Source organism: Nomascus leucogenys, chromosome 12 (genome assembly GCF_006542625.1).
Source record: "Nomascus leucogenys isolate Asia chromosome 12, Asia_NLE_v1, whole genome shotgun sequence".
In the NCBI taxonomy this organism is placed as follows: Eukaryota; Metazoa; Chordata; class Mammalia; order Primates; family Hylobatidae; genus Nomascus; species Nomascus leucogenys.
In genome coordinates this window covers 62,081,888-62,096,286 of record NC_044392.1, presented here as the reverse complement: position 1 = coordinate 62,096,286, position 14,399 = coordinate 62,081,888, and the positions used below count along the sequence as shown (strand labels likewise).

The following is a 14,399-nucleotide window of genomic DNA, read 5'->3' as shown; positions in this document are numbered from 1 at the left end:
GATACATACAGACAATAGACATTATTTAGTGCTAAAAAGAAATGAGCTGGCTGGGCACAGTGGCTCACGCCTGTAATCCCAGCTACTCAGGAGGCTGAGGCAGGAGAATTGCTTGAACCTGGGAGGCAGAGGTGGCAGTGAGCTGAGAGGGCACCATGGCACTCCAACCTGGGTGACAGAGCGAGACTCTGTCTCAAAAAAAAAAAAAAAAGAGCTATCAGGCCATGAAAAGATGAGGAGGAATTTGGGTGGTAATTGGACTTTGGGTAATAATTGATGAGGTGAGTTCGTCAGTTATAACAAATTGCACCACTTTGATTGAGGATGTTGATAACGGAGAAGACTATGCTTGTTTTGGGGCAGAGGGTATATGGTAAATCTCTGTACCTTTGTTTCAATTTTTCTTTGAAGCTAAAACTTCTCCTAAAAAGTCTTAATTTTTAAAAATGATCGTAAATTGCTTTTGGAGTAAGAACAAAAATTATGTTCCCATGTAGCTAAAGTGCTATTTTCGTTTGTCATTATCTGTTGCTCATTCTCTCTAGAGGCAAAAGGGCTGAAACCTCCATTATTACTAAGTAGGCTTCAGACCTTTAACATCAGGAGGGCACTCAGAGAAAATTCTAGGCCAATCTCCTTTCACATTAGAGCTAGCCACTGACAGTTGAAGGATTCTAAAAACTACATTTGTGACATACTCCCAAAACAATATATAAAAAACAAAAATATTTATGAGACCATCCAGCTGGTATTAAATAGCTTGCCCAAGTTCACACATCAGTAAGTGGCAGAATAGAAATTTTAAACCAAGTCTGTCTTACATTAAACTCAAGCTTTTCCCACAGTAATAAACCACCTTCCTCATTTCACTATCAATATGCTTATGCCATCTTTGAAATCGAATTTTGAGTTGAGGGGTGGTGGCACGTACCTATAGTCCCAGCTACTCAGGAGGCTGAAGCAGGAGGATCACTTGAGCCCAGATCAAGGCTTCATTGAGCCATGATCACACCATTGCACTCCAGCCTGGATGACAAAAGGAGACTCTGTCTCAAAAAAAAAAAAAAAAAAAAATCTAATTTTGACTCTTTGCATTGTCTTGCATAGTCAATGTTGTAAAGCTATAGAAACAGAGTACAGGCTGTCATTAGCAACGTGAAGTAAAGTTTTTCCACGTTTGTTTACTTCTTCTGGACTTTCAATATAGCACCCTCCAAAACTATCCCTTTCCCTGCCCACATACCTTCACCCTTGCCGTTGTAATATTGTGCTCTTAATTATTACTGAAAAATGATGAGGCCAGAATTTTTTCACCATCACTTGTTTCTCTTGCCACCCTCTGACCACAATTTACATCCTTCCCCAAAAAGCTTTGTCTCATTATATCATTGGCTTAAAGTCCAGGATCTTGTCATCTGTACCAGATGTGCATGTGGATGAAGATCCTTGAGTGTAACTCCTCTCAACATGGAGACTTGTAACTAAGAAAACAAGTAATGTGTCCCCTCTCCCCTAAACATCCCATATCTAAGAAAGGAATAGAATACTTTTAACAGAACGCCTGTTCAAAAATAGGGGTAAGGAAACACATCACAGTCACTGATTCATAACTATAAAATGATGGTAATATGCAAATTATTGCCTCTGCAGTGTTCCAAAACACTATTGTCTTTGTGGGACCTCATTACATACATAACATACTGTTTACCTGTCAACTAAGAATGACATTAGATGGCTGCTGTTCTAAGAGCACAGTATCGACTACCTTCATGGATTATAAAATATAAACATCTACTTATATCACATCATCAAACCCTATGTCTGCAGAAGCTATACAGAGTTCCTAGCGGGGCAAATATTAAAGAATTAACTTCATAGTATACCTGAGCTTTAGTCATTTTGCTTATAAATTAGTAAAACCAGGCTACAGGAGAAATCAGTTCTTCATTGAGATAATCTTAAAAGTATATTTTCCAAAAGCAACAATTTCATATTCTATGTATGCCTCTTACATTATAAAAAAGCAAACAAGTAGAACATAGTCTTCTAAAAGCTCCAATAGTTGGGATCACTTTAGTAGTAGTATTTATTCAGTTGCTTAGTCATACCTAATTTTCTTTAGATTAACATTTCAGTTATAGTCTTTAATTTTAAAAAGTCAATCAGTTTACTCAATTTCTACCACCTGCATCCTGTTCCCTTGCTACGCTTTTTTTTTTTTTTTTTTTTTTTTTTTTTTTGAGATGGAGTCTCACTCTGTCACCTGGGCTGGAGTGCAGAGGCACAATCTTGGCTCACTGCAGCCTCCGCCTCCCGAGTTCAAGCGATTCTCCTGCCTCAGCCTCTCGAGTAGCTGGGATTACAGGTGTCTGCCACTACACCCAGCTAATTCTTTGTATTTTTAGTGGAGACGGGGTTTCACCATGTTGGCCAGGCTGGTCTCAAACTCCTGACCTTGTGATCCACCCACCTCGGCCTCCCAAAGTGCTGGGATTACAAGCATGAGCCACCACGCCCAGCCCCTTGCTACACTTTGAATTGGCAGCACTTCAATTTTATTTCTCTTAGTAGCTAATTAAACATTCACCATTTAACTGAACCATAAAAATACAGAAAATGCAATTCCGAAGCTGTTCTAATCCCTCCCTTTCCTGTCCCTGAGGATCCATGGTCTAAATCAGTGGTTCTCAAGTAACAGCAATTTTGCCCCGTCCCAGGGGACCTTTGACAATGTCTAGAGACATTTTTAGTTGTCACAACTGAGGGTTCTACTGGCATCCAGTGGGTAGAGGCCAGAGATACTGCTAATAATCATTCTACAGTGCAGAGGAAAGCCCCTCACAACAAAGAATTATCTGGCCTCAAATGTCAGTATTGCCACTTTTAAGAAATCCTGGTCTAGAATAAATTCCATTATTTTCCATATAGTTGATACAATATCATAAAACCCATTTCAAATATCAATCCCAAAACACATCAGAATCTAATTATATACAGCCAGTCATTCAATAAAGATTTACTGAGTAATACTATGTGGCAGGCACTATGGAAATAAAAGGAAAGAAATAATCATTCTTAAAAGTTGTTCAGGCCAGGCACGGTGGCTCATGCCTGTAATCCCAGCAATTTGGGAGGCTGAGGCAGGTGGATCAACTGAGGTCAGGAATTTGAGACCAGCCTGACCAACATGGTGAAAACCTGTCTCTATTAAAAATACAAAAAATTAGCTGGGTGTGGTGCGGGCACCTGTAATCCCAGCTACTTGGGAGGCTGAGGCAGGAGAACTGCTTGAACCTGGGAGGTGGAGGTTGCAGTGAGCCAAAACTACGCCATTGCACTCCAGCCTGGGCAACAAGAGCAAAACTCCACCTGAAAAAAAAAAAAGGGTTGTTCAATGGGGAAGTCCATTCAATAAGCATCTCACAAAACCCAGGCTCTTACCAGAAAATTCAATACTGTCTGTTATCTACTCCTATTAAGAGCTTAGTTGAGGCTGGGTAACACCTGAGGTCAGGAGTGACCAGCCTGGCCATCATGACGAAATCCCGTCTCTACTAAAAATACAAAAATTAGCCAGGCGTGGTGGTGCATGCCTGTAGTTCCAGCTACTTGGGAGGCTGAGGCAGGAGGATGGCTTGAATCTGCAATGTGGAAGTTGCAGTGAGCTGAGATCACACCACTGCACTACAGCCTGGTTGACACAGCAAGACTCCGTCTCAGATTTAAAAAATAAATAAATAAATAAATAAAGCCTAGTTGAGAGAAGTGATAGGTGACAAATTACCTGAAGAGTATGTGCTCATCTATGTATCTAGGTAGTAGAAATCCTTGAATTAAGCTGGATGATAAAGGATATATACTTGGATCATGTTACCTTAAGTCCTTGAAGAAATGCCTTCATTAAGCACAATGTTATTACTATTATTATTATTATTATTGAGACAGGGTCTTGCTCTGTAGCCCAGGCTGGAGTTCGGTGGCATGAGCATAGCTTATTGCAGCCTCGACCTCCTAGGCTCAAGCAATGCTCCCACCTCAGCCTCCCAAGTAGCTGGGACTACAAGCACACGCTGCCACACCTGGTTAATTTTTTACTTTTGTAGAGATGGGGATCTCACTATATTGCTGAGGCTGGTCTCAAACTCCTAGCCTCAAGTGATCCACCCACCTTGGTCTCCCAAAGTGCTGAGATTAAAGGCATGAGCCACCATGTCTAGCCTACTTTTTTGTATGTTCTTTTTTTTTTTTTTTTTTGACAGGGTCTCCTGTCACCCAGGCTGGAGTGCAGTGGTGTGATCACCACTCTCTGTAACCTCAAACTCCTGGGCTCAAGCAATCCTCCTGCCTTAGCCTCTTGAGCAGCTGGGATTTCAGGCATGTGCCACCATGCCTGGCTAACTCAATCTTTTTACAGACAGGGTCTCACTATGCTGCCCAGGCTGGTCCTGAACTCCTGGCCTCAAGCAATCCTCCCTCCCTGGCCTCCCAAAGTGCTGGGTTACAGGCATGAGCAACTGCACCCAGTCTAAGCTCTATATTAAAGTCATGCTCTCTGCTTTCGTTGAAGAATACTGTAAGAAAGTCATGTGAAACCCATTACTAACTTCTCATAGGATCTTGCACATATCTTAGTACCACCTATGTGAAACTACATGTACATTTCTTTTAGAAATCGTTTCTTCCTCTCTGATGACAATTATAACTGTTTCCCTTAACTCTGACTGCTAAATCACCTATAGAGACAAATCAAGGCTCAACTATATCACCTAATAGGCCCATACAGCCTGAACATTTGTGTATTTCCCCATCCCCAACATAGCTGGTCTTAACTGGTATTTTAATTTTTCCCGTTCTGGATTTGCTAGTCTTATTTATATTTTACCATCATTTTATTAGATTTGTTCTTGCCATAAGTTGCTTCAATGTACAAAATGTGGTCAGATAACAGAATAAAAATTGAGGACGAGCAACAAGAAAACAATCACAGTACTACTGCTAGAGGTATGCTCTGGCTACTTTGACAGTTTGAGGGAGACCCCTAATGAAGGCAGTGAGGGTTAAAGAAAACTTCCTGAAGGAGCTTATGAGTGAGCTGAACACTGAAAGACGAGGTGTTAATTTAAGAAGATATGAGGGTGAGAAAATGTTCTAGGCAATAAATAAAAGCAGGTTTAAGTTAACACAGAGGTGAAAGAAGCTGGTGTATACAGGGAACTGCAATGCAAATAGTTTGCTTCTGCCAGAAAAGAAGTCATTTTGGGAGTGGCAAGACTTGACACCAAAGAGGTACCTTAGATGACATTAAGGACTCTGGAATCTGGCCTAAAAAGCACGATTGGAAATATGAGAACAGTTAGGAATTTACTATAATAATCCAGGGAAGAAAAGATGACCCCCACAAATGATGACCCCTATCAGTTTCCACACATCAGCCATCTTTAATTACTAACACAATTCCTAAAATTGATTAGGAAATAATCCAAATCCTGGCCGGGCACGGTGGCTCACGCTTGTAATCCCAGCACTTTGGGAGGCCGAGGCGGGCAGATCACGAGGTCAGGAGATCAAGACCACGGTGAAACCCCGTCTCTACTAAAAATACAAAAAATTAGCTGGGCATGGTGGCAGGCGCCTGTAGTCCCAGCTACTCAGAGAGGCTGAGGCAGGAGAATGGCATGAACCCGGGAGACGGAGCTTGCAGTGAGCCAAGATCGCGCCACTGCACTCCAGCCTGGGTGACAGAGCGAGACTCCGTCTCAAAAAAAAAAAAAAAAAAAAAAAACAAATCATCCAAATCCCATCCTCAACCCATGCCCTTACCAACATTAACCTCTACAACATCATCATTGAAAAGTGGGGTCAATTGCCAATAGGAATGAAATGAATGAATCAATGTTCTTTGGCCAAAAACTTAAGAATCCTGATTTCTTTTTTTTTTTGAGACGGAGTCTCGCTCTGTCGCCCAGGCTGGAGTGCAGTGGCACAATCTCGGCTCACTACAAGCTCCGCCTCCCAGGTTCACGCCATTCTCCCGCCTCAGCCTCCCGAGTAGCTGGGACTACAGGTGCCTGCCACTGCGCCCAGCTAATTTTTTTTGTATTTTTAGTAGAGACGGGGTTTCACCATGGTCTCGCTCTCCTGACCTCGTGATCCGCCCGCCTCGGCCTCCCAAAGTGCTGAGATTACAGGCGTGAGCCACCACGCCCGGCCAAGAATCCTGATTTCTAGATTTTCCACTCTCTTTTGTATCTGATATTATCTAGACTTACTGGCAGCTCCAATAAGAAAGACTAATAAACTGTAATAGTTATTCATCTTACTCTAGACAAGCAACAAGACTCTATTATGATTTTATTTCTTCAATTGTTCCAATCACAGTTTCTAACACAGAAATAAAACTATTCAGCGTCTCAGTTCTTGCTTCACTTTGTTTCACAGAGATCTGCATTTCTGAGTTTTCAGGCTCCAATAGCAGTTCTGTTAAGAACAGACAGCCAGTATCATCCTGAGCGCTGAGGTATGCTTTCCATGGCCGAGACCCAGCCCTACTCATTGCGATGGTCTGGATGTTCACTACTTGAAGAGCCATCTGGAGGGTGTCAGGATGGAATTCTCCCCGCCAAGGCAACACTTGCTGATGAGCAACTTTGAGGCTAAGCCAAGTTTTCTCAAAATAATCAGCAGTAAGCTGGTGATTGGGGACTAGCATGAGGGCTCCAGAATCAGGGAGTTCTTGTACCCTCTCCTTGTTCTCTTCAGGAATCAAGGGTCCTAAAAGAGACAGAAAACTTGTGTGAAAGATGTTCTTAATCTGTAGAAGCTAAGTTTTTTACCCAAATTCCCAAATGTACACAATGTGACTTATCTTTGGACAAATGGCTGAAATAACCAGTGACGAACCTCTTTCTTGCTCACAAATGCTTCAAATTCAGGCAACAGTCTGAGGTTTAGTGCTAGGATAATCTACTTTCCACCAATGATTGAAAAGGTAAAGATTTATCATGACAAGATTTAAGGTAAGGACTGTTTTTACCTGATGCGGCAAAGGATGAAGTTTTAGGAAGCTCTGGGCCACAACACTCTGCCCCCTGGCATTTAGAGATGGTTGCCCAGTGGGCTTTGCCATACACTGGCACCAGTGTGTTGAAGTCTGAGGCCCAGCTATTCACAGGTCTTTCTGCTGGATCCTCCAAAAGTCCAAGAGTAGGGTCAGATTTAGGGCTACACAGAATCCGCTTAACTTCATCAATGCCAACTAAGAGGAGGCGATAATAGAAGAGACCTCGGTCCCGTACAGCCATATCTTTTTCTTCCTCTGAAGTAAAACAACAGATTGACTTCATTAAAAACAAAACCACTTTCCTCCTACTCTTATGCCAACCATAATAGGAGAAAAAAATGAAGGAGAGAAGAAACCCTAGGAAGCATTCACATTTTCTTCTCGGGTCCCAGACGTGACTCACTAAACAATGAAAGCTATTAAGAATTTTTACTATGGGTCATGGCAAATACTATTTCCTTCTGAAAAACCCACCTATGCAGTAATACAACAAACGTCCCAGCACGTCCTGGCACTCAGCAGGTCGGGAGAGGAAAAGGCGCAGCAAAGCAGTGAGCAGCTCCATCTTAACAGCTGGAAATGTTTCCGACTTCACATTCTCAACAAAGTCCTCTAACACATAAGGAGCATTAGGAATTCTTTCCCCATGGACACCAAGTAGCCAAATAAGTGCTTGCTTCCCCTAGAGAATAAAGGAATATGAGCAAGTGCTCAACACTTGACTGTCTAAAACACAGGAGATAATAGACAGCCACTGGTTTTGCTTTTCGCTTAGTGCCAGCAGAAAAGGTATAATCTTTAGTTTACTTCATTTAATTTACTGATTCCCCTTACTATACTCTCTACAACAAATAGGAATGAAATCCTAATACACAAGAGGAAACTCAAAACTTTCATAGCCTATGTTGGATTAAGCAATAAATAAGGTTTCCTCAGGTTTGGGGCCTTTGGCCCAATTGGGGTTTAGTGTTTCAGTGGAAGCTGCTCAAAGAATTTCTCTAAATTTTTCACAAAAATAGTTACTAACCTAGAGTGCACATCAGAGTCATCTGTGAAGCTTCTTAAAAATGTATCTGTCAGCCGGGCACGGTGGCTTATGCCTGTAATCCAAGCACTTTGGGAGGCCGAGGAGGGTGGATCACCTGAGGTCAGGAGTTCGAGACCAGCCTGGCCAACATGGTGAAACCCTGTCTCTATTAAAAATACAAAAATTAGCCAGCCGTGGTGGTGCACGCCTGTAGTTCCAGCTACTCGTGAGGCTGAGGCAGGACAATTGCTTGAAACCAGGAGGCGGAAGTTGCAGTGAGCTAAGACGGCATTACTGCACTCCAGCCTGGGCAACAGAGCTACACTCTGTCTCAAAAAAAAAAAAAAAAAAAAAGTGTTATCTGTCTAGGTCCACCACCCCTGAATATTTAAGTCAGTAGACCTATGATTACATCCAAATCTTTGTAAAAATTTCACAAATGATTATAATTCTCATTCTAGCTAAAAACTCCATGGTCTAAATCTCTGACTCAAAACTGTTCAAGAGAGGCGGGGCGCAGTGGCTTATGCCTGTAATCCTAGCTCTTTGGGATGCTGAGGCGGGTGGATCACTTGAGGCTAGGAATTCTAGACTAGCCTAGACAACATAGCAAAACCCTCTCTACTAAAAATACAAAAATTAGCTGGGCGTGGTGGTGCACACCTGTAATCCCAGCTACTCGGGAGGCTGAGGCAAGAGAATCACTTGAGTTTGGGAGGTAGCGGTTTTAGTGGGCCGAGATCACGCCACTGCGCTCTAGCCTGGGCGACTCTATCTCAAGCAAAGCAAAACAAAACAAAACTGTTCAAGAGAACAATGGTATCAGAATTTTGTAGTAAAAACCGTCAGATAAATCTTGTTTTTATAATTTATATGCCATCTATATCCAAAGGAGAATCTAAGGTGGCAATCAATTCAAAGAGTGTCCACTTCAAACACAGGGTAGAGAGAATAATTAGATTCCATTTCAAAGGGCAGGGTTTCAAGCATTCTCCCTCTACCTAGAAGTAAAGGAGAATTATAGTCTACCTCACTATCTTGAATGTTCTCTTCACAGCCGGGCAGGGCCTGACACACAGCTTCGGTACACTGAGGACACAACCAAACCAGGTCTCGGAAAGTCTGCACCACCACTACAATATAGGCCAAGGTACAAGAGCACAGGATTAGAGCCTCCAGGTAGGCAGGAATCTTAAGAACTGTCATGTATTCAGACTCATGGTTCTGGCTGGATTTCTGTAAAATGGGTTTTGGAGGTGTGGTCAATGGTTATCTAAGAAATGTAATGAAATGAGCAATAATTTCTTGAATGCATATTGCTCTTATCAGATTGACGTGAGGATAAATGAACTAATGTATGAAAAAGCACTTTGTAAAATGTAAAGCCATATGCAAATGTGGGGTAGTATTGCTGTTGAATGAAACACTAAAGACAGTATAAATGGAACCACCAGGCCTGGGAAAATGATAACACAAGTGAGGTGCCTAGGGTTCAAAATTGAAGAAGACATGCAGGATTGGCTCTTGCAGGAACCTAAGAGTGAATGCCTTTTTAAATTTTGCATCCTAGGCATCTTGCTTGACTTACCCTAGTCCCAACCCTGGAAGCCACTGCCTATGGCATACTGCCATAAAACAAAAAGAGAAGTAAAGATGGTGAAATATCAAGCAAGGTCATCCTAGTAGCCTTCATTATCTATAGTACAGCCTTACAGATTCATGGCAGCCTGAAGACTCAATATCCTATTAGATCTATAGACCTTATGCTTCTCTAACAGCAACAGATGATGATGCAAGGAAAAGTTCAAATCTCTATATTATTCATTCGACAACAAACATGTTTTGAGCAACTACTATAGGCCAGGCACTTGACAAAAAAAACAAAAATCCTAAAAAGGCAGGCATTACCTGTGGTAATGTGCTCTTGTCGAAGACCCAGCAACTCTGTTAAAATCTGAACACATTGATCTGTGTAAGTCCTGGCAATGCCACCTACAAAAGAAGGGAAAGCAGAGAAAACTGCTAAGTGAAACATTAGCACCTCAATCTAAAATCATCTCCCACCAGTCAAAGACAAAAGAAACAGAATTATCTAAAAAAAAAAAAAAAAAAAAAAATTCACTCCTTACTTGATGAACTAAGAATATAAGTTTGCTATAAAGGGAACTTTGGTAAAAATCATTTTTTCTCACTGACTACTAGAAAACTGAAAGCTCATAGCAAAACAATTCCCCATTAAACAAGGATGAAAACTTATAGTAACAGAGTTATTTACATGAGAACCAGATATGAGGCACCCTTTTTGCTGCAGCACACTCGCAATGGAGTATTTTTGTGGGGGACACTTGACAGCAGTCTCCTAAGGATTTCTAGTCTCCTCTTTGCTCCCTCTTCTCTGCCCCTAAAATAACCATGCTTTATTCCAAATATGAGGTTTGCTCCTCCTCCTGTACTTGAAATCCTTCAAAACTTAGCTCAACAGCTGTTTTCAGTTTTTGAGTCACTCCAGCCTTTTAAATTCCAGACAGGGTACTATGAAAAAGTCTGTAAGATTTAGGAATTATTCTGTGTTGGTCTACATTCAGCACAATACATAGCCCATAGCAGAAGCTCAATAAACGACTGGTGGATTAACATAGGACTTTGAGTCAGGAAAGCTGGATTTCAGTCCCATTTCTAAAACTATACGCCCTTTTGGCAATTTGATAACTGTTTTTGTGCCTGAGTTTCTTCATCTTTAAAATGAAGTTAATGACATTTGTCTATTTTTCCTGACTGTCTCACGATACTGTGGTAAGATGATGTTAGGAAAGCACTTTGGATAGAAGACAACAAAAATTTTAAGTACTGTAGTTTGTGTTACCTGTATTCTCCATCCCAGAAGATACAGCAACACCAATCTTGACCAAAAAAAAAAAAAAAAAAAAAACTCTCTTCCCCCTTGTTTGTAGTCACTGACCCAATTATTTAGTGCATAGTACTTCGCTTCTGAAGCAAGATTCATGCCCTTTGCTCTCTATGGTTCCTCTAACCACAGCTTTCTTGCTGGCTGGTCTAGGTTCTCAAGAAGGAAAAGGAGCAGACACTTACCTATGGCAAAGATGGCAGCCTGTGCAAAGTCCGCAGACACATCCGTGCAGTACCCTCGAAGCTCCTCTAGCACCTGCTGCACATTCTCATCGTTCACCAGCTCACACAGCACCTCCACTTTCTGTAGTTTGATGTAGTGAGGCTCCGAGTAGGAGCAAAAAAACTTTTTGTAGTGGCTGCTAAAGTGACCTGGCAAACTATGCAAGATCTGGCGTACATGACAAAGAGCAACAAAACAGAGCTCACGGCTCTCTGAAGAACAGGCAGCTAGCAAAGGTCCCTTGACCCGCACAAGGACATCAGTTTGTACGTGGGGAAACTTTTTTGCCAAGATCAGAAAAAGTTTGGTAGCTCCCATCACCACACCTGGGCTACTGCTCTTGAGAAAACTATCCAACAGATTGAGAATGTCAAACAGTTCTTCCTCACTGCGGGGTTGGTAGCGTAGCAGAAAGTTCAATACTTCAGCCTGGCCCCATTGGTCCAGTTTTGACATTCTATCCAAAAAAGAAAACAAAAGAGCTATTTTAGCAACAAAATTAGAACCATTTCCATGCCACTGCCATATGACCAGGTGGTTGTTCATCATAGCAAAGGGAGAATTCTTAAAAATAGGCTGTGCCATAATTCAATCACTTTTCATGTACTATTTAAAGTTTACACAAAAAGAGGCTTAAAATTCCAAGATGAGTTGTTAATTCAAATGCACACTCATCTAAGACCAAAGACATGATCAGCATACACTGGGTCCAGGTTCCTTACATTTTAAGACACTATAAATGGCTTAGTTTGGGGGACATGACTAGAGAAGGGTAGAACCTATTCCCACAGTATATTTCTATTTCCCTATATCAATAAGGGAAAGTAAGGCAAATGAAAGAAATTCTCTCAGTGAAATGTGAGGGAGTTAATAGTGGTTAACTGGCCGGGTGCGGTGGCTCACGCCTGTAATCCCAGCACTTTGGGAGGCCAAGATGGGCGGATCACCTGAGGTCAGAAGTTTGGGACCAGCCTGACCAACATGGTGAAACCCTGTCTCTACTAAAAATACAAAATTAGCCAGGCCTGGTGGCACATGCCTATAATCCCAGCTACTCAGGAGGCTGAGGCAGGAGAATTGCTTGAACCCAGGAGGCGGAGGTTGCGGTAAGCCGAGATAGCGCCATTAAACTCCAGCTTAGACAACAAGAGCAAAACTCCGTCTCAAATAATAATAATAATAATGGTGAACTTTCTTTTCTACCCCACATAAGCTGTTCAATACTTCAATACATCAACAAGATCCCACAAGGTCGCAGATCTCATAATAAAAAAAGCGCTGAGGCATCCAAACCGATTTAAGAGATGGTGAGCAATGGGCTTATTGATGACAACGCCTCCTTCCTGTTTCAGAATTTCCTCTAGAGACCTCAAGCAGTTCACAACTACAATTGGATCCTGGTCACGCAGCAAACTGTACAATTCATTTACCAGGGCACCATCTATAAAAAAGAACAAAGTTCTTAGATAAAGAAGAAAAGCTTCAGAGTAACAGGGATGTAGCCAGAGTAATAGCTCCAGGTAGACAAAGTTGAACTTCTCTGCTACAAAAATGACAAAGGCCACACTAAAGTGCAAGGCAAGAAGAAAAATTGCCATGTCCAGACTGTTCTAAGCAGTTAATACAAAGGATCTCACTGGGGCCCCAGAGAAAGGACTTCTCATCTCCAGAAGATACCAAGCCCTGCATCCTACTTAAAGAGATATATGTACAGAACTGGGGCCACATTATTATTTTCTACCAAAGCCACTTAATCTTTTATAAAGTTATACATAATGGAGGCACATTGACCATGATGGATTACACTGAACTTACCTACTTCAGAGTCTCCATGAAGATTATGCATCTTGGCACACCCAAGGACTGCCACTCTCCTGACATATGAAGCCTTATCCCGCAGACCATTGAGAATAGGCTGTTGTATATACTCCTGCACACCAGGCATCCTAAGCAACACATCCTGGAGTTAGCCAGATTCTGAAATACTAATTTTGACATACATCAGCCCCTGTTCACCTAACAGACGGTTTAGTAGATGCTGCACCCATCAGATCATGAAGAATTGCAGAAAGCCTCTATCAAGCTTAAAAAGCCATAATTTGACTTTTCTGTTTTTTTCTTGTTTTTTTCAAGATGGGGGTCTCACTTTGTCAGCCAGTGGCCCGATCATAGCTCACTGCTGCCTCGAATTCCCAGGCGCAAGCCATCCTCCTGCCTCAGCCTTCCTAGTAGCCGAGACTACAGGTGCGTGTCACCATGCTCATTTAATTTTTTGTAGATATAGGCTCTCACCATCTTGCCCAGCTGGTCTCAAATTCCTAGGCTCAAGCAATCTTCTTGTCTCAGCCTCCCAAAGTGCTGGGTCTACAGGCATGAGCCACTGTGCCCAGCCTAATTTGACTTTTCATTTGGAATAATGATGCACGGGCAGCAAAAAAACATATACACATAATTGTTTAGAGATATTTAACCAAAACTGAGGACTATTTTACTTAGAGTGAGAATCAAAAACTCCCTCTAATAAAATTATATGATACAGGTTATTAAGCCAAAGCAGTGGCTGAAAATCTGAGTTCAGGGTACGATAATGTTTTCCCCAGTATTAAGGAGCTCAAATAAATTATCCTCTTTAAAAACCTACCCTGTGATCTCTTGAATTCATCAGCCATTTAGGACCAGACAGAGAAGAGGGTACTCACCTGAGGCTACACATGCTCCGTAACGCCAGCCCTCGCACCATTGGATTGGGGTCTGAGCAGTCTTTGCACAGGGTATTGATGGCCAGGAGAGCCAGATCTGGTTTCAGGGGAGCATATGTGCACATGTACAGATAAACCAACTTCTTCTGGACAATATCTACAGTGGCACTGGCCTTCACCATTTCCATAAAAACACCAGACATGTCCAAGCCTTGAGTCATGTACCTGAAACCAATGCACATGACAGAAAGAAGTAAAATGCAAAATCCCCAACTTACAACGGAGGGAGTTTTACTTACATACCTCCTGGTAACCCAACTAGATTGTGATCTCTTAGAGGGTAGCAGCCAGGATTACCTTGTCTATTATATCACACAATACTTCATACCATAGGCCTATAATAAACATTTATTCTTCTATTCATTCAACAAACACATTATTATTTTTGAGATGGAGTCTTGCTCTGTTACCCAAGCTAGAGTG

At 41.9% G+C, this 14,399-nt stretch overlaps 1 protein-coding gene and 1 long non-coding RNA gene across 7 annotated transcripts in view; one reads left to right on the top strand and one right to left on the bottom strand.

Annotated features, from left to right (window-relative positions):
• The window catches only part of LOC115837648, a 54,027-nt gene extending 41,515 nt beyond the window's left edge, over window positions 1–12,512 (top strand). Inside the window, exons 4-5 of the long non-coding RNA XR_004032688.1 lie at window positions 9,145–9,266; window positions 11,146–12,512. This is a non-coding gene — a long non-coding RNA (uncharacterized LOC115837648). The remainder of the gene's footprint in view (window positions 1–9,144; window positions 9,267–11,145) is intronic.
• Window positions 6,334–14,399, bottom strand: part of AP4B1 (adaptor related protein complex 4 subunit beta 1) — a 34,969-nt gene continuing 26,903 nt past the window's right edge. For 4 of the 6 annotated variants that reach the window (XM_030824805.1, XM_003268003.2, XM_030824802.1 and 1 more), the window contains exons 3-11: window positions 13,917–14,141; window positions 13,033–13,163; window positions 12,511–12,658; window positions 11,178–11,674; window positions 9,996–10,079; window positions 9,117–9,220; window positions 7,535–7,742; window positions 7,034–7,315; window positions 6,334–6,771 (exon numbers count right to left, since the gene is read on the bottom strand). In XM_030824805.1, coding sequence (XP_030680665.1) covers window positions 6,344–6,771; window positions 7,034–7,315; window positions 7,535–7,742; window positions 9,117–9,220; window positions 9,996–10,079; window positions 11,178–11,674; window positions 12,511–12,658; window positions 13,033–13,163; window positions 13,917–14,141 — 2,107 coding nt within the window. In that variant the 3' untranslated portion in view covers window positions 6,334–6,343. The remainder of the gene's footprint in view (window positions 6,772–7,033; window positions 7,316–7,534; window positions 7,743–9,116; window positions 9,221–9,995; window positions 10,080–11,177; window positions 11,675–12,510; window positions 12,659–13,032; window positions 13,164–13,916; window positions 14,142–14,399) is intronic. The other 2 variants (XM_030824804.1, XM_030824803.1) reach the window with 2 other exon arrangements.